The 27170-nt window shown below is 38.8% G+C and overlaps 2 protein-coding genes and 1 pseudogene across 3 annotated transcripts; all 3 read left to right on the plus strand.

Moving 5' to 3' along the window:
* The first annotated feature begins 3694 nt into the window (after positions 1-3694).
* LOC126599799 (NF-X1-type zinc finger protein NFXL1-like) lies at positions 3695-8261 on the plus strand. 2 transcript variants are annotated; one of them, XM_050266247.1, is made up of 3 exons: positions 3695-4099; positions 4433-4695; positions 4744-8261. In XM_050266247.1, the coding sequence occupies exons 2-3, from the start codon at positions 4543-4545 to the stop codon at positions 8005-8007; spliced, it is 3417 nt and encodes a 1138-aa protein (XP_050122204.1). In that variant the 5' UTR covers positions 3695-4099; positions 4433-4542; the 3' UTR covers positions 8008-8261. The 2 variants fall into 2 exon arrangements, with proteins under 2 accessions (XP_050122204.1, XP_050122203.1); XM_050266246.1 differs by having other exon boundaries at positions 3696-4099; positions 4433-8261.
* A 2242-nt stretch (positions 8262-10503) lies between these two features.
* Positions 10504-15052, plus strand: LOC126599192 (potassium transporter 10-like; annotated as a pseudogene).
* A 5181-nt stretch (positions 15053-20233) lies between these two features.
* LOC126598742 (homeobox protein knotted-1-like 1) lies at positions 20234-22108 on the plus strand. Its single transcript, XM_050265103.1, has 4 exons — positions 20234-20560; positions 20630-20749; positions 21521-21674; positions 21787-22108. Exons 1-4 carry the CDS (start codon positions 20420-20422, stop codon positions 21795-21797), a joined length of 426 nt encoding a protein of 141 aa, XP_050121060.1. The 5' UTR covers positions 20234-20419; the 3' UTR covers positions 21798-22108.
* Positions 22109-27170: the final 5062 nt, after the last annotated feature.

The following is a 27170-nucleotide window of genomic DNA, read 5'->3' on the forward strand; positions in this document are numbered from 1 at the left end:
GTTCCCCTAAAGGTCCGAATGATGTTATAGAGATTGTGCAGGGATATTGTTCCTACCAAATCCAACTTATTTTCAAAACGAATCTTGAACGATATGTTGTGTACTTTTTGCAATGCCTTTGGCGAGACCACATGCCACATTATCCGAGATTGCCATTTTGCCCGTTGTGCATGGCTTTCCTCGGTTCTTGGTCCCCTCCATCGTGGACTTCACTCCCTTTCATTTCATGACTGGGCTTCGGATTTGGTTGCCTCTCTCCCACATGACAAGTTTGAATTATTCATGGTTATCTGGGCGATTTGGAAGTGCAGAAATGAGAAGCTATGGGAAGGCATGTGCGACTGACCGGAAGTGGCGCCCTCTCGTGCAATAACATGGTGGCAGGACTTTGTTCGAGTGAATGCGAATCATCCCTCCCTCGGTGCTGCAAGTTCATCCCCCTCCCGATGGATCACCCCTCCGTCAGGACGCTTGAAACTCAACTTTGATGGGGCTTGGAATCGGGACAGGTTGATTGGAGGTGTTGGGATCATTGTTCGTGATGAGAATGGCAACTTTGTGGCTGCTCTCATTAAGAATTACCCCAACGTTTGATCCATTATGCAAGCAGAGCCTATTGCAGCTAGAGAGTGCATGATCTGGACGACGAACATGGGTTTACGTAATTTATTAATTGAAGGTGATTCTCTACAATGGAGTGCTGTGTATTCCCTCGACTAATTTGTCACCTCTGGGGTAGATTATCGAGGACACTAAGGCTTTGCTCCCTTCAATCACTGAAGATCTTTGTACCCACATCCGTCGTTAGGCCAACAGTGTGTCTCTACAATTGGAATGGCTATTTTCTCTACAATTGTAGCGAGCAAGTCGTTAGGCCAACAGTGTGTCTCTACATCCCCTTACAAACTTTTCTCTACAATTGGATCTTCTTGTAGAGAAAAGTTTGTAAGGGGATGTATGTGTTGTTTTGTCCCTATTTGATGTCTTGCTGTACGTTCTTCTTTGGAACCTCTGCCAGCTATCTAATACACTATCGATTTCCATAAAAAAAACATAATCTTGAAAACCTATTTGGGATTTTTTTTTTTTCCAGAAGCTAATTAAGCTTACAGATAATCAATTGTAACTCACAACCCCTTCTCGTGTAGCAAATATAGCTAAATACATAGAGCACATGTGGTCGTTGCCAATGGCGTAGCCAAGAATTATTTGATGGGGCTAAGCTAAAATTATTACTACGAAACAAAAATTTTAATCTTTTGTTGCCTACATAAAGTTATATAATAGTAAACCTCAAAGTAATAATTTGAAGCAAGAAATTTATACTCTATTTCTAGGCTTCTAGCCTTCAAAACTTTCAATTGGATAAAATAAGGAACCATTTGTGGTATGAGAGTTTTAATTTAGTACTATTAAATTATAATATTGGTCAAAGTGATGAGTTTATTTAACATTTATTAGCTCGTATTTTACTTAAAAGCAGCCTTAATATTCAAAATTTTCATTTGCTAAGTAGAATATTGATGAGACGATATTATACTATATATTTTACCATATTCTTAGTATTAACATATTAGTTATTTTGGTAGAATTTAGATACTTTATTATATATTTCCAATGTAGGACATTCGACTTCCTTTGGAGCACAAAGTGATCAAACGGATGAATTTTGGAGTGATTCCAATTGGAGAATTTTCGTAAGTCTTTCAAGATGATTGTTTCAAAATTCCATATTTTTCTACCAAGCCGTTTGACTGTGGCGATGAAATAAAGACCCAGCGCGCAGCTTTCCCATATTGACATTTTTGGACGTTTTGGGCATTTTGAAGGTCAAGATGGCATATTTTGAGGAAGATTCATTCTGAGGATTTGTAGGGGACGTCTCCAGCTTTCAAAAGAGACATTTTGGGACCAAATCGGAGTTGATTTGGTCAGTCAAAAGTCTGATTTTCTGAGAACTCCGAATTGTAGTTTAAATAGGAAACCTTTTATTTTCTGTTTTATCATTTAATTATGCTCACTAGTTTTATTCTAAGAACCTTTTCAAGGTAGGGTTTTATTTTCTAGTAGTATAAATAAGATATTTAGCCATTAGGGTTAAAAAGGGGAGAATGCACACACACTTTAGAGTGCTTTTGGATTCAAAATTTTTTTTCAAGGTGTTTTCTATCCTTGTTTTTAATAATATTTCGTTGTATGATTGCTAGTAACTAAATTTCGTTTGCTAGGGCGAAGCCACGAGCCTTAGCATGAATATGTAGTTTTTATTTAATTGCTTATGATATTATACATGCATACTTTGAATTATTAATCATTGTGCTTTAAACTGTCTCTATATCTTAATGCTTAGCTACCATTAGGATGTTTAGATAAGTAATCGGATGCAATTCGGTTGGAATACCACCGGGGATTGAGTTTTGCTTCCTGTGATTGATAGTTGTAATTTCACATATGATGAATACCACGTCTTAGGGGTTGCATAGTTTTTCAAAGGGTTTTCACAAAGCGTAATGAGTCATGTATGTTTATATTTGATCTGAATACCACATACGGATTGCATGTTTGATATACTTTTTAGCTTGAATATCACTAGTAGAATATGCATTAGGAAAACCTAACCTTGAAAGTTGCATGGGTAATTCATAAATAATTGGTAAATCTACATAGGATTGTTAAGGGGACGGCGGAACCCTAGGCTTTTACAATTTGGTTTTCAAAACTATTTTCTTTTGTTTTCTTTATTTTGTCAATTTATTTAATTGTTTTAATTTAAAATTCGTTTTTAATATTTTAAGTCATAAAATCATCTTTTTCCAAACTTTGTTTTCAAATAGTTAATTAAGAATTAGTTTAAATACAAATTATTCATTCAATCCTTGTGGAAAATGACCTTGCTTGAGCTGCTATACTACGACAACCTTGTACTCTTGTTGTATTTTTAAGTGTTTTTATCCCTACTTTTGCAGGTGGTAAAAATTCATATCAAATATGACAAGTAAAAATCATAAAATAGACTAAAAGATTAATATTTTAAGCTTAAAGAACTAGAGCTCTTCCTATGGAATAGCCTAGGCGAGCCTTGTACTTGGCTCCGCTAGTGGTCGTTGGTTCACACGCTTGCCAACCTGTCTCTGATACTATGAAGGAAGTTGAGATTCCACCACAAAACCAATTAGTAATATAAAAAGTAGCTCAACTCATTATAAGCTTTTGCAATGTTATCCATCACCTATGTGGGACATTGTCCTTCATTGTCTCACATTAGAAACACGTCAAATGGAAGCGACTCAACGCTTCTACAATTCAGAATCACTTTTATGTATTTTTACCAAATGCAATTAGTAGCCGCTTTTAATTGTTAGACTTAACCATTTGAAAGCAGTCCCAAATATGCCTTTAGAATGAAAGGCTTTGATGTGCTTTTATCAAAAGAACTTTTTCAAAAAAAAAAAACAAAAAAAAAAACGCTTATGAGTAAAAGTATTTTCTATCATATAACTCTTAAAAGGGCTCATTACATTTTGTGTCTAGTTGCCATTGGGTCATGGAAAGAGATTGGACGTAGCCCAATAAATATATGTTTGGGTCAAATGAATAGAATGGGGGGAGGCCGGGGAGTGGCCTGCACACAAAGAGGACGGTGGTGGGCTTGGCGGCCGGAGTGGTTCGTGGTGAGCACGCAAATACTTGGAGAGGACTCTAAACAAGTGGCGGTAAACGAAGGGTCCGGTCAGAGTCTGCGATTTCGGTGACGAACTCCCCTCACCGCCTTCCCCTTTCCTTAACCCCCAACCCACACCCTCACTATAAATATTAAATATACATAAACCACCCTCTCTCCTCCCCCTCTCTCTCATCCCGTTTCTTCTCCGGGTCGGTTTGTGTCCCTCCGAGACAAACCCATCTGTAAAGTATCCAGCTGATTAACAGGGACCCACCACACAGCCACACACAAAGGGGAAAGTTTTCCAATTTTTTACTTTTTATTTTTGGTTTTTCACTTGAAATCCCAGAAATTTAATCAAGAGAGAGGGAGATTCTCACTGAAAGTGCGGGAAATTTTCTCTCCGTTTCTTATCATCTGGGACTACCCTATCAGGTAATTGCTTGATTAATTTATTTTTTGTTTCTCTTGTTTTGTCGATTTGGATCCGATTTTTAGTTGTTCCTGCGATTAGGGTTTCTGTTTTTCTTGTGGGGATTTCAGAAATTGTTGGAAAGTCTTGAGCTTGATTGGAATAAGATATGAATTTATTTTCTTTATTTTCTTGTTTGGGTGGTCAGAAAAAGCTGGAAAGTTTTGAGCTTGATTGGAATTAGATGTGAATTTATTTTAGATAGTGAACTCGTGGATGCTCAGGGCTTAGTTTGTTGGATTTTGATCAATTAATTTAATTCTAATTTGAATTCATTGCCTTTTGATTGATTGCAGTTTTTCAGTGTGTGAATTCCTTTGGGGAGTTCTTTCTTTCTGATTCGATCGCCTATTTCGGCACACTGTCGGAGAATAGGAGGTTTGAGAGCTTGGTGGTTTCGCAGAATATGAGTTCTCATGTCCGAAATGATCGAAGGGATAGGTCCAGGTTTCCTGCTCAGCCTACTCAGCCTGCTCGTCGAGAGTGGGTGCCGAGAGGATCCAACCCTGCCATTGCCACTGCTGCCGTGAACCCGCCTCCACAAGTCAATCCAAACAACCTGAATGGCAATGTCAGCCAGCCTAATCCAAGATTCAATCCAAACAACCAGAATGGCAATGTCACCCAGCCTAATCTAAGATTCAATCCAAACAACCTGAATGGCAATGTCAGCCAGCCTACTCCAAGATTCAACCTGGACAACCCGAATAGCAATGTCAGCCAGCCTAATCATAGCTCTGTTCCATCAGAGATTCGGCCGCATAGAGGAGGAAATAATGGCGTTAGAGGACAGGGTCGGCCGGTGAACCATAGAAGGGAGAGGGGAAGGAATGACAATCAAGAGGAGAAGGGATTGAAGGACTCAAATTTGCCCCAGCTTGTGCAAGAAATTCAGGATAAGCTGACGAAGGGCACTGTCGAGTGTATGATTTGTTATGATATGGTGAGGAGGTCTGCACCTGTTTGGTCCTGCTCAAGTTGCTACTCAATTTTCCATCTGGCTTGCATCAAGAAATGGGCTCGAGCTCCCACTTCTATTGACATGTCTGCGGGGAAGAATCAGGGGTTTAATTGGCGGTGTCCTGGATGTCAATCTGTACAGCTCACTTCGTCAAAGGAGATTCGGTATGATTGCTTTTGTGGCAAGAGGACAGACCCACCTTCAGATTTGTATTTGACACCACATTCATGTGGCGAGCCTTGCGGGAAGCAACTCGAGAGGGAGGTACCGGGTAAGGGTGTGAGTAAGGACGATCTTTGCCCTCACGTTTGTGTCTTGCAGTGCCACCCAGGTCCATGCCCTCCTTGTAAAGCATTTGCCCCTCCACGTTTATGCCCATGTGGAAAGAAAATGATCACAACAAGATGTTCCGACCGGACATCTGTTCTGACTTGTGGTCAGCATTGTAATAAGCTTCTTGATTGCTGGCGTCACCGCTGTGAGCGGACTTGCCATGTGGGTCCTTGTGATCCTTGTCAGGTTCTTGTTGATGCGTCCTGCTTTTGCCGGAAAAAGGTGGAGGTTGTTCTCTGTGGAGACATGACTGTGAAGGGAGAGGTGAAGGCAGAAGATGGTGTTTTTTCATGCAGTTCCACGTGTGGAAAAATGCTTAGCTGCGGTAATCATTCCTGCAGCGAAGTTTGCCATCCAGGGCCATGCGGAGATTGTAATTTAATGCCAAGTAAGATTAAGACATGCCACTGTGGGAAAACAAGCTTGCAAGAGGAACGACAGAGTTGTTTGGATCCGATTCCAACCTGTTCACAATTATGTGGCAAGTCTCTCCCTTGTGGGATGCACCAGTGTCAAGAGGTGTGCCATACTGGGGATTGCCCACCTTGTTTGGTTGAAGTGACCCAAAAATGTCGTTGTGGGTCAACTTCTCGGGCAGTGGAATGCTTTAAAACCACAATGGAGAATGAGAAATTTACTTGCGACAAGCCTTGTGGGCAGAAGAAGAATTGTGGAAGACATCGGTGCAGTGAGAGGTGCTGTCCCCTTTCTAATTCAAATAATGCTCTCTCAGGGGATTGGGATCCTCACTTTTGCTCTATGCCCTGTGGGAAGAAGTTAAGGTGTGGTCAGCATTCTTGTGAATCGCTTTGTCACAGTGGCCACTGCCCTCCCTGCCTTGATACAATCTTCACGGACCTGACCTGTGCCTGTGGGAGGACTTCAATCCCTCCTCCACTACCATGCGGTACCCCTCCCCCGTCATGTCAGCTGCCGTGTTCACTCCCTCAGCCTTGTGGGCATACATCTTCTCACAGCTGCCACTTTGGAGACTGTCCACCATGTTCGGTGCCTGTGGCAAAGGAGTGCATTGGTGGGCATGTGGTCCTCAGGAACATTCCTTGTGGGTCGAGGGACATCAAGTGTAACAAACTCTGTGGGAAGACAAGGCAGTGTGGTATGCATGCTTGTGGCAGGACTTGTCACCCACCTCCCTGTGATACATCTTGTTTGGCAGAACAAGGTTCAAAAACTTCTTGTGGACAGATATGTGGTGCTCCTAGGAGAGATTGCAGGCATACATGTACTTCACTTTGTCACCCTTATGCTTCTTGTCCTGATAGCAGATGTGATTATCCTGTCACAATCACTTGTTCTTGTGGCCGGATGACAGCAACTGTTCCTTGTGATTCTGGTGGCAACAATGCTAGTTTCAAGGCTGATACTGTGTACGAAGCTTCTGTTATTCAAAGGTTGCCAGCACCACTTCAACCAATTGAATCAACCGGCAAGAAGATCCCGCTTGGACAGAGGAAGCTTATGTGTGATGATGAATGTGCTAAGATGGAGCGGAAACGGGTTCTTGCAGATGCTTTTGATATAGCTCCTCCAAACTTGGATGCACTCCATTTTGGTGAGAGTTCTGCTGTTTCTGAGTTGCTTTCGGACCTTCTTAGACGTGATCCCAAGTGGGTATTATCAGTGGAGGAGAGATGCAAGTACTTAGTGCTCGGCAAGAGCAGAGGTGCTACAAGTGGTCTCAAGGTTCATGTTTTCTGTCCAATGCTAAAGGAGAAGAGGGATGTAGTTCGGATGATCGCTGAAAGATGGAAGCTTGCAGTTCAAGCCGCTGGTTGGGAGCCCAAGCGATTTATTGTGGTTCATGTTACACCAAAATCAAAAGCCCCCGCTCGGATACTTGGGGTTAAGGGTACAACAACAGTTGGTGCACCCCAGCCTCCAGCTTATGATTATTTAGTAGACATGGATCCCAGGCTTGTAGTTTCATTCCCAGATCTTCCTAGAGATGCAGATATAAGTGCACTTGTATTAAGGTTTGGTGGGGAGTGTGAGTTAGTATGGTTGAACGATAAGAATGCATTAGCTGTATTCAACGATCCTGCTCGAGCAGCAACTGCAATGAGGAGGTTGGATAATGGCGCACTATATCATGGCGCTGTAGTTGTCCACTCAAATGGGAGTGCATCTATGGCGGCATCGGGTTCTAACGCTTGGGGTGGACTGGGGACAGCTAAGGAAGGTGGAGCGTCTGCAGTGCTGAGGGGTAATCCGTGGAAGAAGGCTGTTACGCGAGAGTCTGGTTGGAGGGAAGACTCATGGGGTGAGGAAGAGTGGTCAGGCAGTTCTACAGATGCGCAGGCAAACGTGTGGAATAAAGAAGTACCAATTGCTGCCTCAGTAAATCGATGGAGTGTACTAGACAGTGACACGGCATTGGGCTCATCCGCTTCATCTCCCAGGGTTGAGGACTCTAGAAAACAGCCTTTGGGTCCATCAAATTCGGGTTTGGAGTCGAAAGCAAGCGGTTCGAGTTCGAGTTCCACTTTGGCTGGGCAGCCAGTTGGAGTTATTGCAGATACACCTGAAGTTGATGACTGGGAGAAGGCTTATGAATGAAGATAGAATCGAGAAACATATTGAAAAAGAAAAGTTAAGGGCCTCTGGGGGTGCGGGATTTGTAGTACGAGTAGGATGCCCTGCCTTTGTTTTCTTTTTGTTTTGCTGCATTTGGGTATTTCTATTTTTGGCCCAAAGAAATGTTTAGTTAGCTCCACAATTTTATCATCTTTTTCATTTTATACTTGTCTTCTGAGATATGGTTTGTATTAATTATTGCTTCCATGGATATCAATGCCAGGAGAATCCAGTTAGACTTGGTGTTACGTTTTGGTTTTGGACATAGTTGTGGAAGTGGATGACATACATCTGATACATAACTTCTCTCGTTATCTCTTTCATCATGTGACATAATTCATATAATCCTTCTAGCTTTGGTTTTCAAAACGAAGGATGATTGATAAAATTTTAATAAATAATCTCTAAAACTTTATGCTGGTCCTATCTAGTGTGAAAACTGATTTATTGAAATCTCTTTCTTGATAAAGAGGTTGTAGCATACAACTTAGATATATCTATATATACGCTCTCTATCTCTCATTTCACGTGATTCCATTACTCCAAGTACATTTCCATACTCTTCTTATAGGCACACTTTCATCACTTATGTTGACCGTTTGATTGGTTGTGATCTCGAGGAGTTTATAGAGCGAAGAAGCAGATGAACAACCAAATTTGGACAAAGTCCGCCCCATAACGAACAGAAGTTGCAAAATCAATCACACAACATGAACATGTCACGTGGGAGGTTCCTCCCTCCTACCCAAACCCTAACTCCCAAACGGAAAGGTACGCGAGATGTTGATGTGGATGTGATTTTCCCTAATATTAATTAGACAATCCACACGTTAAAATTGTTAACATATTAGACTTGAAAACTCATCACACATGAAGGGGCGTGTTGAGATTATATATTCCGCATCGGAAAAATAAGGACCATATATGTGCTTATAAATAATTGAACTACTCTCCATATTGCTAATAAATTTTAGGGGTGTGATATCCACACATCTCATTTTACTTCTCACACTTCTTTTTTATTTTCAGCTGTCGGATCAGATGAATTGAAGAAGATCAACGGACATAAATTATCAAGGGGTGTGTGAGAAGTAAAATGAAGTGTATGGATAGCACACCCCTAAATTTTATAGTAGAACCTTAACTTCCTTCTCACTCTCAACCCGGCATTCCCTATCTACTACCGATATATACAAATATGGAATATCATCATCCCCTAAAAACTGTGTAACATCTCTCTCACCGTCTGTCTGTAAATTGGAAGTTTACATTCTGTCTTGTGAACTCCCTGTATTAAGCATTGTGTAAGTCGCTTGGCAGTTGGCATTCCCATATCTCTCAGTCGTTTCTTATATATAAAATCTGCACAGTAATATCTATTTAGTATTCATTTGTTTAACCTTTTGTTTTCAATCCGGCTAGTGATCTCAGACATCCATGGAACCTCAGCTCACGCCACCTAACCAGTTAAAGGTAACTTTCTTCCTTCTGTTTAACTACAAAACTCGTACGTAATTTTAGTGGAAAAAGTTATCTGGTTTGAACTAAATGGAATTATGAAGTAGCTGAAGAATTGATCCATGATCTCACTCTAACATCTCCGTTTCGGGTTGTTTTAGTCACTTGATTTGCATTGCTCTAATATTTCTGTAGCTAGAATGTTTTTTTTATCCCTTACCATGAAAAATGAAAAAAAAACACAAACAATAGCTAAGATCCAAACCTTTAATGGTATCTACAGACTACTGCTTTAGTATGTTTTCTCTTGCATTTACTTTCCGAATCGGAGTCTTTTTTTTAATCAACGGGGATGGGGATTCAAGGTTTCAAACTTGGGGCAATTTCCAACGTTGAGAAGAAAAGAGAAATATCGCTAGACTAACAACTAGTTGACTTTTTCAAATTGGGGTTAGACCATCTCCAACCGAAAAGGCTAAACATAGCCCTGTTCAGAATTATGGCCTTGCAAAAATTATTTTTGAATGAACAGTGTCAGACCATCCTCATATACCATCTCCAACTAAAGGTACATAGTCTCCTCAATAATTTATTAGTTTCAAGTTTATACTTTAAATTTATTGGTTAATTTAATTGAATTACCATTGTATGTTTTCACATCTAGTCATTGAATTGAAATTAATTATTGCAACTAAGGAGCTGAGTTCAAAAAATGGCTAAGAGGGGCCTACATTTGGCTAGCCTGATGTCCCTTTGGCCAAATAATGGTCTGGTGGACTCTAGAGAATTATAGCACAACCATCGATTGAAGATGAATTTTTTAAGCAAACCAAATTATCTTTTAGCTTTTAGACTTTTAGCCCTCCCCATTGGACATGGCCTTATTATCCGGCCTTTCACCTAGGCTGGTGTTGTAAATAAAATCTTGTTAAATTTGACCAATTGGATCTAACTACAGTTCCGTTTTCGATTTAGGGATCAGTATACATCCTTCACCTAATTAGTTTTTGAGTTGTTAATATGCAGGAGACATGGAAGCACACAATTCGTTTGTCATTTCAGAGCCTTGGAGTAATATATGGTTCAACTGAGTACAGCTCCCTTATACGTGTTCGGGACATTGAACGCAGACGATTTCAAATCAGACGAGACCGTTTATGAGCTATTCTCCTTCATTTTCCGGACTATTAACATCATTTCTTTACTCAAGTATGCATTTATAGTATTAGCAGCTGATGACAATGGAGAAGGTAATGTTCTAGTTTCATCGCAACAGCAAGAATTAATTTTCGAGGATTCTGCATTGGATTAACTTTTACTTTAACCTTGTTGTAGGTGGTACTTTTGCTTTGTATTCACTCCTGTGTAGGCATGCTAAAGTTGGTCTGCTTCCAAGCGACAGTAGTGCTAATGACGTTATGCGCTATGAGGCGGGAAGCCCGTACAAGACAAAGACGGAATCAAGGGCTAGAAGAGCCATAGAAAAACATAGAAATAGCCACTATTTGATGTTGTTCCTAGCTCTTTTTGGTTCCTGCATGACAATCGGCGTTGGGGTGTTTACCCCAGCTCTTTCTGGTTTGGCATTCCTCATTACCTTTTCTAAATATTACTGGAAATTTATAAGAAAGTTTACTTTCTGCATCGAATTTATGCCGAATTTGATCATATGTAGCATTAGTATCATTTTGTAGATTGGTGATTTGTTTTCTGTTCTTTTTCTTAACCAGTCTATGCTGTTTCATCCAGTATTCAAAGATCATTGTTGGATATTGAATCCAGATGTAAGAGCTATATGTAAATTCAGTTACAGAAATATTTATTTCTTTCAACCATCCTTTAATCACCATAGTCAATCACTCACTACACTGACACAAATGTATCTTGTGGTTCTTAATCTCTAACCAGTTTCAAAGTCGGAAAAAAAAGCGAGGCCATATCAAAAGCTTTACAGAAATGTGAGTATTCTGTCATCAAGTAGTTACAATATCCATTGAATTTGTTCCACTTTCTTGCTCGTGTTGTTACGTAGTCAGTGACCTTGAGAAGGTTGAACACTTTTCCCCATCACAACTGGAAAGTTAACATACAGACAGTAAATAACAAATTTCTGAGCCTGTCAATCGTGATAGCTAAGTTTATCCAGTTCCCACTGAATCTGCTATATTGGTCACGATTTAGATATCTGAGTTACGTATCTGTTTTAGACCCTTGGAATCTTATTTGTTTCAGACGTCTCGGTTCCCACTGCATCTGCTATATTGGTGTGCCTCTTCACACTACAGCACTATGGGACTCGTAAAATTGGGTTTATGTTTGCTCCTGTCATCGTTGTTTGGCTGTTATTTATCGGTGGAGGGGGTGCATATAACATTTTCCACTGGAACAGAGAAATTATCCGTGCTACCTCCCCTATATACATTTACAGGTTCTTTAGGAAGATTCACAGCAAAACTTGGAGGTCATTAGGCAGCATCGCTTTATGTGTAGCAGGTTTTATCTCCTTCCTTCAGCCGTGATCTCATGAGCTTCATTTTATTATCCACAAGATTTACATTAATTAATTTTATTTCGGAACCAGATGTTTTGGCTTGATCCTACTTTTCATTCAGAAACACTGACTTCTGCAGGATCGGAAGCAATGTTTACATCTCTAGGTCATTTCAGAAAGAAATCAATCAAGGTTTTTGATACATCTCATATTCTTTCAATCATATCAAAGTGTAGTTCGAATTTGAAATTAACTTACGGACGGTGTGTTGCTGTAGATGACATTTGTATGCTTCATATATCCAGTCCTTGTTTTAAGCTACGGCGGTCAGGCTGCATATGTCTCCAAAAACTTGGATGCTAAAGATTTCAATCATCTCAGTGAATCCATGCCTAGTAAGTTGTATTTTTCCTCAATGCTTGTTTTGTTTGCATTTTTGAGATATCTAACATATGGAATGGATTGTGAATGAAAATTCCAGGACAAATTCGCCACGGGTTTGTAGTATTTTCACTTCTTGCTTCAGTTGTGGGAAGCCAGGCAACTATAACAGCATGCTTCTCCATCATAAATCAGTGCCTGGCACTAGGTTGTTTTCCGAGAGTAAAAGTTATTCATACATCAGATGAGATACACGGGCAGGTTTACATTCCTGATATCAACTGGCTATTGATGGTTCTAAGCCTCGTTGTTACGATTGGTTTCCATGATATTATCAAAATTGGTAGCGCGACAGGTATTCATTTCCCAACGATCCGTCTTCTTTAGTACTGTAGTGAATTAGTACAAAAACTCCTGACAAGTTTTATTCTCTGCACTCCTCACCAGAAATGCTTGTAACAACAATTGGTTATCTAATCGATGTTAAGTTAAATCTTCCATAGGTTTGGCTATAAGTTCTGGAATGCTTGTAACGACTTGTCTCATGTCACTTGTAATTGCGCTATACTGGGAGAAGAGTTTGTTTGAGTCCGTCTGCTGTCTAATATTCTTTTGGCTGTGGGCTGTGGGCTGTGGGCTGTGTGTGTGTAGGTGTGTAAGTGTGAGTGTGGGTTTGGGTTTAAGTCCAAACCACCTATTTATTTCTAACCAAAATCAAAACCTTTTACCTAAACCCATTAGACACTAACCTATTCAACCCAAATCCTTTAGAAAATCTTTTTATTTATTTATTACATTTTTATACTTAGGGCCAATTATTGTGGCTTTTGCATATTCGCTAGCTGCACGGCTTTTTGATGGTGAAGTACTGTGAGTGGACCCCTTCTAAAATTGCATGATTTTATAGTTCAATTGCATAAATGAATAGCATGCCTTACGAGTTTATGATTTGATTTATGTTAAGTCTGTTTATTAAATATATTGATTTTCGTCTCGTATTTTTGGTGAGGAATTATTGTTGGCCTATATTGAGCTATATTTTGGAATATCGTATTTTCTATAAAAACCATGAACTGGTAGACTATCTGATGGATGACGATAGGATGCTAGAACATGTTTTAGAAACCCCTCTTTATAGTATAGACGATTGATGACTTTATACTATGAAGTGGTTATTTATGAGAGGCATAACTATTTGTGGGTACCTAGTGGACACTATGCCGCCTGGGGCGAGGATCTGGTGTTGACAGATAGGCCGGGAGAAATAATCCCTAGCTACGGGCTGAGGGACACGAAGCAGGCATTGGGCCGGGAGTTGGTAATCTCTGGCTACGGGCGCAGAAACCACGGAGCAGGCATTGGGCCGGGAGTTATATTTATTTAGTGATATTTCTAGCAGCACACCGTGCTTACGAGACGATCTACGAGATGATACACGCGATGATTTATATGATGTTTTTCCGCGTTATACCTGTTGAGATGTTTTATGGCATGCTAGAATTTTAGAAAAACCTATCATTTATTATACTAGTAGTTTTCATTATATATAAACTGTGGGGGTTAGTACATTGATAACTGTTTTATTATTATTATATATATATGAACTTGATCCACTCACCTTTGTTTTGCGCCCCGATTCAGGACTTAGGATCAATGCACCGAATCCCGGCGTCAAGACACTTCCGCAGCAGCATCTTTGAATCCTCTCGATGTAGGATCCACTTCTTTATTTATTCAATTTTATCTTAATTCTTTTTAGTGATTAGGTTTAGTTGTATGCTCTGAACACGTTCCTAAATTATTAACTCATTGTATTAGATTTCATAACCCTTATTTACTTCTTATTCTTAGCTTTTGTATCAATTAATGGCTTTTGTCACCCTCGGGGGCCAGCACATGCCTATCCTGGTATTCGAGGAATATCGGGATCGGGGCGTGTCAATTTGCATGGAAGAAAGTGATTTAGATTCCCAAAATTCATCCGAAGGAAGAATGGTTGTTGTTGGAAAGCCACCAGCTGATGGAACCGGAAGTGTTTTGATTCCTTTGAATGATACAAATTCATATGAGATGGAGTGTGAGTAATGCGAGCAACGAAGCTGGGTCTCCATTAGGTGATGCAATTGAGAGTGGTTTTACGCCGGCGACGAGAAGGAAAGTCCGGTTCATGTTGCCTCCAAATAGTCCGAAAATGCGCATATCTGTGAGGGAGGACCTGCAAGAACTGATTGATGCAAGGGAGAGTGGGACTGCGTACTTCTTAGGGCAGGTGCATTTAGCAGTGCGCAACGGATTGAACATTCTAAAGCGATTGCTGATCATGACTTATGTGTTTCTGGATAAAAATTGCAGAGAGCCTCCAGTTGCACTCAGCATTCCTCATGCTGCTCTTGTTGAGGTTGGCATGGTCTGTTGCATATGAACTGTATTGCCAACGCAGCACGGGAGTTATACAGCGAGCGAGAGGAGAAAGGAGGAGGACAGGATCCGAGATCGGAGATATAAGAAACCAGTATATTGCCAGCTAGTTTAAGTTTTTACATGTACTACAAGATATGAGGAGTAAAATCTGTACTGCGTATATTAGTCCAGGAGTAATGCTTCGTGCATTGCTTGGAAACAGCACAAGATTAAAAAAAAAGTAAGAACTGATTAATTCTCTCTAAATAATTAAATTGATTCAAATTTACAGCCAAACATCTTTGGTAATGAAAATTTGACCTTGATGAATTAGTTCTAAACAAAACTGTGAAGTCATTGAACGATCCACAAATTTGATTTCATAACTTTTTATTATTTTATTAACAAAATAAGTTGAATGTCCACCAGAATATATACCAATTAGTAATATGGAGAGCAATATAATTTTTATAAGTACATGCAAAGTCTTTTAATTATCTATGTAAAATTAACACTCTCAACATGGAGAATCCTAAAAAATAATAAGAGATATAACTTTTAAGGGTTTAAATTTCCATTAGAGAAATTCAAATAGGTATCCATGCAGGGTGAGATATAGCCGTCCCAAATGAATATGGGTGACAATACAGAAAGATATGCAGGAATTCAAAATTTGAAGTATTTTAATCCTCGCTATAATTGCATGCATTTCTGTTGTTATTCTGGCTAGATAGCATCCAGGTGAACTATATGATGGATGATTAATTAATACATATTACTAGTGTAATACAAATGATAGCGACTACTAGTTATGAATGGGGGTCTTCCTTCTGGCCGGGGTGTAATCCATGACCAGCAACACCAAATCTTGTCCAGTTGCGAGATTTTTCTCTCGTTTTGTTTTGAATGAATTTGTTTGAATGGTCTTGGCAGCTTCATCTTGAACAAGACCTGCACCTTTTTCGTGGACCCCCATATATCCTGATGATGCATGACAGTTGACAGCAAGAAAAAAGCATATCATAGTGTATATTACTACACATTAATTAAAGAAATTTAAAGAGAATTACCATAATTTGATTAATTAAGGGGGTGTATTCAATTAAGAATTTGAGAGACTTTAATGAATTTATAAATTTATGGATTTTTATGGAGTTTAATTGATTTGTAGAGATTCCATATAAAATTTTGATTCAATTCTCTCGAAATCTCATAGGAAGATGTGAGATTTGTGAATGCTTAAAATACACTACAAAATCTCTCAAATTCCCCCTAATTCCTCAACTTTCTCAAATTCTTTAAAATTAATTTATAATTGAATACACCTGAAATGTTATAAACTTCTTTAAAATCCTAATTGAATACACCTGGATTTCTAAGGATTTTAATAAATTATCTTAAAATTCTAATTGAATACAACTTAAATTTCAAAGAATCACTTAAAATCCTGATTGAATACTTCTAAATTTATTAAAAGAATTAAAATCCCTCAAAATCTCAATTGAATACACCATCAGGAAAGTAAAACTAGAATTTGATGAGAATAAATGAACGTACGTCTACCATCAACAAAAACGACTGAGGCAATGAAGATCAGCAGCACCACAAATGCAAAAACTAGCTTGTTTAGCCCTAACGCCACCAGTGCTACTGTACGAAAATCGAGGAAATTATTTGAAATGAGAATTTGTTTATAAGTTCTTGGCAATATTAAGAGATGTTTCTGCACTGCAGCTTCCTCTTCCGCTGGCTTAAAGAATTTGCTTCCTCTTACATAGAGTGTATGTGTGTGAAGTTCGTGATTCTAATTGGACATATATGTGGATGTGGGGGCAACTGAATGTTGAAGTGTAAGTTAACGTAGGCATAAGCAAAGCCAGAGGTTTTTGAGCATATGGTGTCAAATTATTATATCAATTTCAATCGCATCTTCGTACGGACACAATAGTCCCAACAGTAGTACTAATGTTAATTTCTTTCTCGTACATATATAGCTAGTTTTCTTGAATTAGAATATCGAGGATATATGTTTTCCCTATATATGTATATATAGCAAAATCCTGTTGCTCCCTTATGTTTTTGTTTTTTAAGTGGCTACTGGCCACTGGCTAAAAGAAAAAGATAAGAGATATGTGCAGTATAACCAAAACTTTGAGGCCTTAGTTACGTGCCTGTACTTAACGTGCTTCACAAATATTTTCTTCCATGCATTAAGCCAGGATTAATTCGAGATAGTGCAAGTAAATACTAGAGGAGGGCGATAAGCCAGCATGCACATATAGTTGCAGGCGGTTGCAGTTGCGAACAAAACATATGCAAACAAGAACTGTAATCATACGGTTTACTATTAAACTAAACGCTAGTTGGTATAAGTTGATTGACTTCCGAATATTTATCAGATTGATAACATGAAAATTTAGAAATTATTTGAGGAAAATTAATCATAAGTTTCTGATAAGTTTGCATTTATGAACGAGAGATTTTTTAGTGTGATCAGTACACGGGCTAATATATCATATGTTACTATACAAATTGGGGATATGTGTGTTAAAAAGTTAATAACTTAAAAAATAAAATTTATTTCCATTTATATAAAAACACGTGGTGTATAATTCGTGTTCCGGTCACAATAAAAAATTCCATCAAGATCATCACGTGAAGTATTTATGTATTTCCTTAGCACATAATATCATCTTGGTTTCTTAATAGGTCCTAATAATTAATCTATATAATGAAAGGTCGCTCCTATAATAGTTAACCTAATGAAGGGTCGCATGCGGCAATCACATGAGGCTATGTTTCAAGTGCGAAACCTGAAATTTTCACAAATGTAAGCTAACATTCTTTTGTTTATCTAGAGTGACTTATTTCGTCTAAGAATTGTTAATGTGAAGTAGACTAATTTTCAATTAGCGTGAGCTAATTAATTTTTGCTGACGGGATGAATTTCACAGGAATACAACACCCAATTTTTTAGCAGAATATTGCACGAGATTGGAGCCCATTCTATCTCAAGGGTGGCTTCTCCCTTACACTGTTTGTGCGTCTAAAACTAAAATATAACGTCTATTTTTATTGATTATTAGAGTGTGGACTTTGAATAATTTTTCGAATATAAATTTGTCGACCTAGTTGACACTTAAAGCCACCGACTAAACTACTAGCTCGATAGGCTATAGCCTTAGCCTCCTCATGACCATCTCCTGTCTTATGTCTAATCATTTAGTCATAATCATATCCATTTAGTTTTCCTATGTTGGTTATTGGCACTTTCTGTTGTGTTTGTAGGCGATTTGGATCGTACATATATGGCCCGCCATGCAGCGACGTCGACACATACATTATCAGATTATTAAATATTATTATGAGTAATGATATTCTTATTATATTTTTATATCATATTTCTATACCATTTTTGGTGATATCTGATGTGGACATCCATATCATTTAAAAAATTTGCAAAACCCAAAGAAAAGGAAGGAGAAAGACTCCTCGTATACACAATCATCATTTAATTAACTAGTTTTTATTAATTATTAGTTTATTAAATAATGAACTAAATTTAAAAATCTGATTAATTCAAATAATATCGCTGTTCACATCAAATGTTAACTGAGATGGTATGAAAATGTGGTACAAAAGCATGATATGAATAACATTACTCTATTTTTATTGGTAATTAACCCTCCGGAATATATTAATTTACATCTGATTAACAGAGATCGACCTGGATTAATATCTTCAACAAATATATTGGCTTGGTTTGAGCGACGTTGGGCTTCTTAAGCTTCTTTCACAGGAGGATACACCAGTAGCAGTGGTAGCGTCTCGCTCCCCATTTTGTCAGTTAATGCGGAGCAACGTTTGATTTAGGGTTTGTGATTTTCACACTCATTCTGTTCGCTTACACTTCTCTTCTCGTTTTCACGCCTTGATTCTCCATTTTTCTTTACTCATTGCCAAAGGACAAAAAAATAGGAAGGAGTACTGCAACTTTATAGAAAAATGTAGAGTGTGAAAATTATATATGTTGGAAAAGTTAATAAGTTGGCTTTTTGATTTATTTTGATTTATGGATAATTTGGTATTTTGAGTATTATGATTTTTTATAAGATGTTTTGTTACTTAGTTAGACATAAGTCACAAAATGTAGTATTTTATAACGGGACACTTTGGATGCGGTCCCTAGCTATCAATATTCTTTGATTGAAACCTTGTTAGTTTTTTGTTTTTGATTGAGGTCCCTAACATTAATGTAATAATGTAAGTTACTATGTTTTTTAAATTAAAAATTAAAATTGAAATTTGTAATTGTTTATATTAATGAGATTTTAAATAAAACCCATAATTTATGGGATTAAAAATAATAAAATATAAACTATACTCTCTATTATATTTTGTGTGTGTGTGCATATATGTATGGGTACATTAACCAAAATTAACAAAAAAAGTTATTGTACCAAAACATGGATACATTCTCAAATCAACGAAAAAGAATGTACCCATATAAGTTTAAACATGGATTAAAAAATTTGAATGAATTTTATATTAAAAAAGGGTACATTTTACATATAACAAATTGATATATTTGAGAATGGGTACATTTAAGATTAAAAAAATTGAAAAATTATATGAATGGGTACATTTAAGATTAAAAATTAAGAATCTTTATATATATAAAAAAAAACTAATAGGTACAAACTTAATTTAATTTAATTTTTTATTATTTTGGAAATGTTTGAATTGAAAATTAATTAGAAGTTTAATAGAGGTGTGAGTATTAAACCCTAAATTAATTACTAATTTTTATATTAAAAAATTATATAATAAACATGTAAATTCATTATCACATTAATATTAGGGACTTGAATCAAAATTTGATAACTAATAAGGTCTTAGTTAATAGACAGTAAGAACTAGGGACCGGATACTAATTTTTCCATTTTATAACTGTACAATAATTTTCTTTGTTATATGTAGGTATCAGTTGTTGAGAAATATGTATAAAGTTTTGATGGATGATTTGTCTGGGTCCGTACATACATAATCAAATAATCTACGATACCAAATATAGCAGAAGAGTCGTTTTCGTATGAGGGATAAACAGTAGTTGAAATATTCTCTTCCTCAAATAAACTTGACCGAGCATCGATAAAAGGAAGCACCCATTGTTTATGAACAGTAGGATTTTGGATGTATTGCTTGGAAAAAGTAATATAGATTGACTAGTAAAAAAGGAAAGTCATCTAAAGACAGAGAATAGCACTGTGCATGAATAGGAAGAAAATGCACAACCAAGGTCCCCATTGCTCGAGAAACTCCTTGATGTGTTACTTTCCTCCGTGTATAAAGACAGAAAAAGAGAGAGGAGAAAGAAGCGAAAAGGCCAAAAAACAACCAGAGATTGATACCTTTCATGCATTTGAATCATCAAGTTATATAATTTTATATGCATGCATGAGTCATTCCATTTGGTGAATTCCAAAAATGAGAGCGTCACTGTACTCTGTACAACTCTTTATACGTGAGCAAAAATAGTAAGAAAATGATGTGATCGATGGTGCTTAAATATTAGGGTTAGGGCAGAGAAGTTGTCTTACTCTAATAGCTATATAGTTAGCTAGTCTTTGCATTTGCAGGTTGGAACTTTTGGAAGATTATAATATGGAAGAAGATTTGAGTAGTACTAGACACAAAGAGAAGGGAAAAGAAGCAAATATTGAAGATAATGAGATCCTCAAAAAGAAAATCTCTACTCATCCTTTATATGGTTTGTTGGTTGAAAATCATTTGGACTGCTTGAAGGTTCTTCTTTTTCTTCTTCTTTTTCTTTACTCTTCTTCTTCTTCTTCTTTACTCATTTCAAATTTTCAGGTAAGTGGAATAATCAGTGAACTAGAGGAAAACGATGGCTGCAGAGATATGAAGCAGCTTGACTACAACTGCAATGCCAATTTAAGCGTGTATGGACAATCTGACCTCGATCACTTCATGGTGCGTAATTAAGATCGATCCCTGAAGGCTATTTTATTCACATTCATTACTAATAACCTTTGTTCCTTTTCTGCATCATGTTTAAAAACTAATCAATTAATTAACTAGTGCATGCACACCAAGGCCTCGCTATTGGTATCTCAGATTGGATTGGCATGGATATATAAACTACTAAATTGACGGTATGTTAAAGAGAGAAATGAAATGTTATGTAGAACTAGAAGGTGAAAGATGTATTACTCATGAAAGAAACTCATCTATTCCAGTGCCCCCCTAAAATGGTATAGGACTAGAAGGTTGAGTTTTCTTCATGTCTAACCCTCTCCAAATGGAACATCATACTTCTCCTTCAACATACTTTGAAATTTGAGAGCTATCTATTCCAATCTTAGAGACCAAACGAGACCTAAGAGTACTACTTGTTGATATTCACCAACTCTAGCTAGCTATTAGAAATACGTCTCTTTTCCAATAAATACTGGAACTGGTCATAAATTCAAATCCCCGTTCCCGTTGTTAGGGGTTCCAGTCAAATTAGCTAATACTCATGCATGTCACAGTTTCCTGGTTTGCTTTTATTCATGAATCATGGTAGGCCGCAGATGAAGGCTTTTCCTTCTGAAGAATATATATACGGAAGAAAGACCAATCAATATGTGGACGAAGCATATATCTATCTATGCGTGTTTATGTGTGTGTGTGTGTGTTAGCATATTTCTTTCTATTTTGATTACGTCTGTGGGATTGACACCTGGTGGTGGTCGATGCCAGGAAGCGTATTGCTTGGCACTTGGGAAGCTGAAAGCAGCAATGGAGGAACCTCAGCAGAAGTCCATGGCTTTCATAAGTAACATGCAGCTGCAACTCGAGGAGATCATAAACAACTCCCATCTAGCCGATCAACCTGCACCCGCCTCACTTTCTGGTCCGTTTGAATGATCTTTTTGAAGTGTCAATAACTGCTTTGCAAAATTAATACATGAATACTAATTACTAATTAACTACTCATGTTCTGAACCTTGAAATTAATATCACAGGTGAAAGCTAGAGATGACTGTAGCACAAGGGCCATGGGACCAAGATGAATTCTGCAGAGTTTAAAGAATGCTTTCATAACGATTAATATGAATATTGCAGAATGCTATTTGCCACTGATCATGCTGTGAGTCGTGGCATTTTCATGAACCTGTAAACATGTGTTATCTGGTCCTTAATAGCATTAGTTATGCCTCTGCTGTAAATTGTGTTATCTGGTCCTTGCAATCTGCTTGGTTCTCTGTTAACTTAATTATTAAGGGGTCTTTTAATTTATCTGATATTTCCAGCAGGGCGATAAAAGGAAACACAATCGTTTTCTGATTTTGCAGTCTTTGCTTCTTTATTTTCTCTGTCCCTTGATCTGGTTCATTCAATTCAAAATCTAAAAAATAGTAAGAAGTTCACCGACAAACAAAAGAGAGTGCGAAAAACAATCCAAAAACCAATTAGAAGTTAAACCAACTGTTTATTACGTTTGGAGGGTGATTGCCCAAATAATATTTAAGTCTTTATTTTTAAGGAAATATTTCACTTGAAGTCAATCTATGTTTCCGATTTTCGGATTAAGTCAATCATCATTTTTCACTTTAGGAAGAGAGAAATGAAGAGTAGATTTTGGCATGTTATTTTGATATTAATCGAACGGAAAATAAAATATTGACCTATGTTTGAAAATTAAAGGGAATTTTGCACAACTATCACCTGAACTTGAAAGCATGTGCGCAAATACTACCTAAACTTTCAATTTTGTATTTTTACCACCTGAACTTTATCAATTGTTGAAACCTACCACTTATCGTTTTGCTGTTAAAACATATCACTTGTGGGGGCATTTTCATCAATTAACTTTCTAAATTTTCTGAAATCACTTTAAACAAAGGAAACTGATAAACCATCATCCGGAGGGAGGGTCTAGTTGTTGCAGGATACAAAGGGTTTCATGGAGAGAAAGGAAAACAGCTACGTTTGATTTTGGCAAGGATTGTTGAAGAATTAAAGAAAAAATTGATGAAAAAACTAGTTTTACATACCACGAAAAAGATTGGATAGTCATCATTTCCCTCCCACACCAATTATTTTACCCCCTCTAAGAAGAGCAGCAACCAGAATTTTGGTTCACAGGTTGTCCCCTAATCTACATAGTTAGAGGCCTAACGTTATTCATCAATTGGCTTGCCCTATCTTATTCTAACTAGCCCTACGAAGTTACAACAACAACAACAACAACAAAGCCTTTTCCCACTAAGTGGGGTCGGCTATATGAATCCTAGAACGCCATTGCGCTCGGTTTTGTGTCATATCCTCCGTTAGATCCAAGTACTCTAAGTCTTTTCTTAGAGTCTCTTCCAAAGATTTCCTAGGTCTTTCTCTACCCCTTCGGCCCTGAACCTCTGTCCCGTAGTCACATCTTCGAACCGGAGCGTCATTCGGCCTTCTTTGCACATGTCCAAATCACCGGAGCCGATTTTCTCTCATCTTTCCTACAATTTCGGCTACTCCTACTTTACCTCGGATATCCTCATTCCCAATCTTATCCTTTCTCGTGTGCCCACACATCCCACGAAGCATCCTCATCTCCGCTACACCCATTTTGTGTACGTGTTGATGCTTCACCGCCCAACATTCTGTGCCATACAACATCGCTGGCCTTATTGCCGTCCTATAAAATTTTCCCTTGAGCTTCAGTGGCCTACGACGGTCACACAACACGCCGGATGCATTCTTACACTTCATCCATCCAGCTCGTATTCTATGGTTGAGATCTCCATCTAATTCTCCGTTCTCTTGCAAGATAGATCCTAGGTAGCGAAAACGGTCGCTTTTTGTGATCTTCGCTAGATTGCTCCGGTCATTAGTGTGGATAAGTATATAAATGGATAGAGATAGGAAAGCAAACACAAGATGTACGTGGTTCACCCAGATTGGCTACGTCCACGGAATAGAAAAGTTCTCATTAATTGTGAAGGGTTTACACAAGTACATAGGTTCAAGCTCTCCTTTAGTGAGTACAAGTGAATGATTTAGTACAAATGACATTAGAAAATATTGTGGGAGAATGATCTCGTAATCACGAAACTTCTAAGTATCGGAGTGTGGTGTCGTCTTGACTTGCCTTATTTGTCTCATAGGTAGATGTGGCATCTTCTCTGGAAGTACTCTTCCTCCATCCAGGGGTGGTATCTTTAACTGGTGGAGATGCACAAGGTAATGTATCAATTTCACTTGAAGCTTACTTGTAGTTTCAGGCTTGGTCAAGCGCGATACAAACCATGTAGTAGGAGTCCCCCAAGTCGCCGAGCTAGGGGGTCTGCTGAAAGAGGTGACAGACAAGGTAAGCAATCAAAGCTCCAACTGATTGTTCACCTTCTCCCCATCTTTCAGCAGCATGAAGGATAAAGAGAAGAAAAATGAGAAGAGATGATATGAGATACTTTTGCTTTTGAAGAAGTAACTTTCCACAGGCTTATTCTTGAACTGAGCTGGAGGGTTTTCTGGTTTCCTCCAGAGTATAAGGCCGACTGAAGAATTTGAGGGTCAAAACAAGTCCATCAAATCTAGAGTACGTTCCACCCTGCTGATATGGGATACTTTTGCTTTTGACAGAGTAATGGATGTATCGGCACGTGTGCTGTTACGCTTGTCTCCACATGCTTCCTTGTATCCTTCGCACTTGCCCTATCTGTTCCTCAAGCAGATGCGGAATCTTCCCTGGAAACATAAGATGTTGAAGATGAGTACTCGAGAGCAATGCCAGGTAAGTAATCAGGTAAGCGGTTCCAGGCAGTCAGTTCCTGGCTGGAAGCTTGATTCCAAGTGCTGACTGATTGCTCTCTTTCTCCTTGTCTTGCAGGTAAAAACAAGGCCAAAGGAAAAGACAGGGAAAAAGCATGATATGGGATACTCTTGCTTTTAACCCTGATGATATGAGATATTCTTGCTCTAGTATAGCTTGTTTGCAGAGGTATTATCGGGGGGAAAGAAAGCTGAATATTTCGAAAGGTTTCGTTGGGAGTGCCCTCTCATATATGATGAAGGGTTGAGCATTTTTGCAGGTCTGCCTGTTCGTTGGGGATGGAGGTCGACATATATAGGAGTCTCCCTAACAAGTAGTAATGCTATTCCTTTACCCTGCTTGGTCATATCACGGTAGTGGGAGCTGCCAGTTTCACATGTTTTAACTCTGTCATAGCACTTTGAAAAAGTGGTCTGTGGTATCTGGCTCTCGAGATTCGGAGAACGATGCCTCTTCGATTTTGGAGAAAGCAATCATGCTGGGGGTCTGGCTCTCGAGATTCGGAGAGCAGTGTCTCTTCGATTTTTGAGGAAGTAATCATGTTGGGAGTCTGGCTCTCGAGATTCGAAGGGCGGTGCCTCTTCGATTTTGGAGCAAGCAATCTTGTTGGGAGTGTTGTCTCGAATGTGAGTAAAGGTTGGGCATGTTTGCTAGTCTACCTTGCCACGAAGCACAAAGGTTGACACACAGGGACTTTCCAATTATCCAGCAATGGTACTGTTCCTTTACCCTCTCTTCGATTTTGAGAAAGTAGTCATGTTGGGAGTCTGGCTCTCGAGATTCGGAGGACGGTGCCTCTTCGATTTTGGAGCAAGCAATCTTGTTGGGAGTGTTTTCTCGAATGTGAGTAAAGGTTGGGCATGTTTGCTAGTCTACCTTGCCACGAAGCACAGAGGTTGACACACAGGGACTTTCCAATTATCCAGCAGTGGTACTGTTCCTTTACCCTTGTGGGTAATAATATGGTAGCTAGACCTTCAAAATTTATGTGTCTAAACTTTGTTAGTGCTGTTTCTTTGCTATTCTTTTACCTTTCTTGGTCAGAGCGATTTAGTGGGAGCTACAAGCTTCACGTGCTCAACTTTGGCAGAGAACTTTGGCAAAGTTATCTGTGGTACCCATGAGCTATTGTTGCGTGTGGGAAGTGGGTGATTGAACAGTAAGATTCATGTGCTTTCTACTTCACCAGAAGTCTTCGACAGAATGCCCATAATTTCTGCAAAGCTGAGTGTGCGTGTGACAGGTGCTGACAAGGCTAGAAAAGTAGGTGCCTCTTCGATTTCTGAGATCGAGCCTCGTGGTCTCTGAGCAGCCCAGCTTTTGAGAAAGCGAGCGCCTCTTCGATTGATTCGAAGAACGATGCCTCATCGATTTTTGAGAAAGCAATCATGCTGGGGGTCTGGCTCTCGAAGATTCGGGGAGCAGTGTCTCTTCGATTTTTGAGAAAGTAATCATGTTGGGAGTCTGGCTCTCGAGATTCGGAGGGCGGTGCCTCTTCGATTTTGGAGCAAGCAATCTTGTTGGGAGTGTTTTCTCGAATGTGAGTAAAGGTTGGGCATGTTTGCTAGTCTACCTTGCCACGAAGCACAGAGGTTGACACACATGGACTTTCCAATTATCCAGCAATGGTACTGTTCCTTTACCCTCTCTTCGATTTTTAAGAAAGTAGTCATGTTGGGAGTCTGGCTTTTGGAGCAAGCAATCTTATTGGGAGTGTTTTCTCGAATGTGAGTAAAGGTTGGGCATGTTTGCTAGTCTACCTTGCCACGAAGCACAGAGGTTGACACACAGGGACTTTCCAATTATCCAGCAGTGGTACTGTTCCTTTACCCTTGTGGGTAATAATATGGTAGCTAGACCTTCAAAATTTATAGGTCTAAACTTTGTTAGTGCTGTTTCTTTGCTATTCTTTTACCCTTCTTGGTCAGAGCGATGTAGTGGGACCTGCAAGCTTCACGTGCTCAACTTTGGCAGAGAACTTTGGCAAAGTTTTCTGTGGTACCCATGAGCTATTGTTGCGTGTGGGAAGTGGGTGATTGAACAATAAGATTCATGTGTTTTCTACTTCCCCAGAAGTCTTCGACAGAATGCCCATAATTTCCGCAAAGCTGAGTGTGCGTGTGACAGGTGCTGACAAGGCTGGAAAAGTAGGTGCCTCTTCGATTTCTGAGATCGGCCCTCGTGGTCTCTGGGGAGCCCAGCTTTTGAGAAAGCGAGCGCCTCTTCGATTTCTGAGATCAGCCTTCGTGGTCTTTGAGCAGCCCAACTTTTGAGAAAGCAAACGCCTCTTCGATTTCTGAGATCAACCCTCGTGATCTCTAAGCAGCCCAGCTTTTGAGAAAGCAAACGCCTCTTCGATTTCTGAGCAGGCGCCTCTTCGATTTCTGAAGCTCCGTCGAGTGCAGATTTTTATAGGGGCTGGCATTACGTTCCAAAGCACACTTGAATCTCCACCAGTAGAAGCTTCATTCTTGCACTTCTAAGATCTTGATTTGTCCGACCTCTTCTCTCTTCAACACCTTTGAAAATGTCTGGCCCCTCCGACCGTCGTTTTGACTTGAACCTTGTTGAAGAGGCAGCCCCGCCTTC

The sequence above is a fragment of the Malus sylvestris genome, chromosome 14 (genome assembly GCF_916048215.2).
Source record: "Malus sylvestris chromosome 14, drMalSylv7.2, whole genome shotgun sequence".
Classification (NCBI taxonomy): domain Eukaryota; kingdom Viridiplantae; phylum Streptophyta; class Magnoliopsida; order Rosales; family Rosaceae; genus Malus; species Malus sylvestris.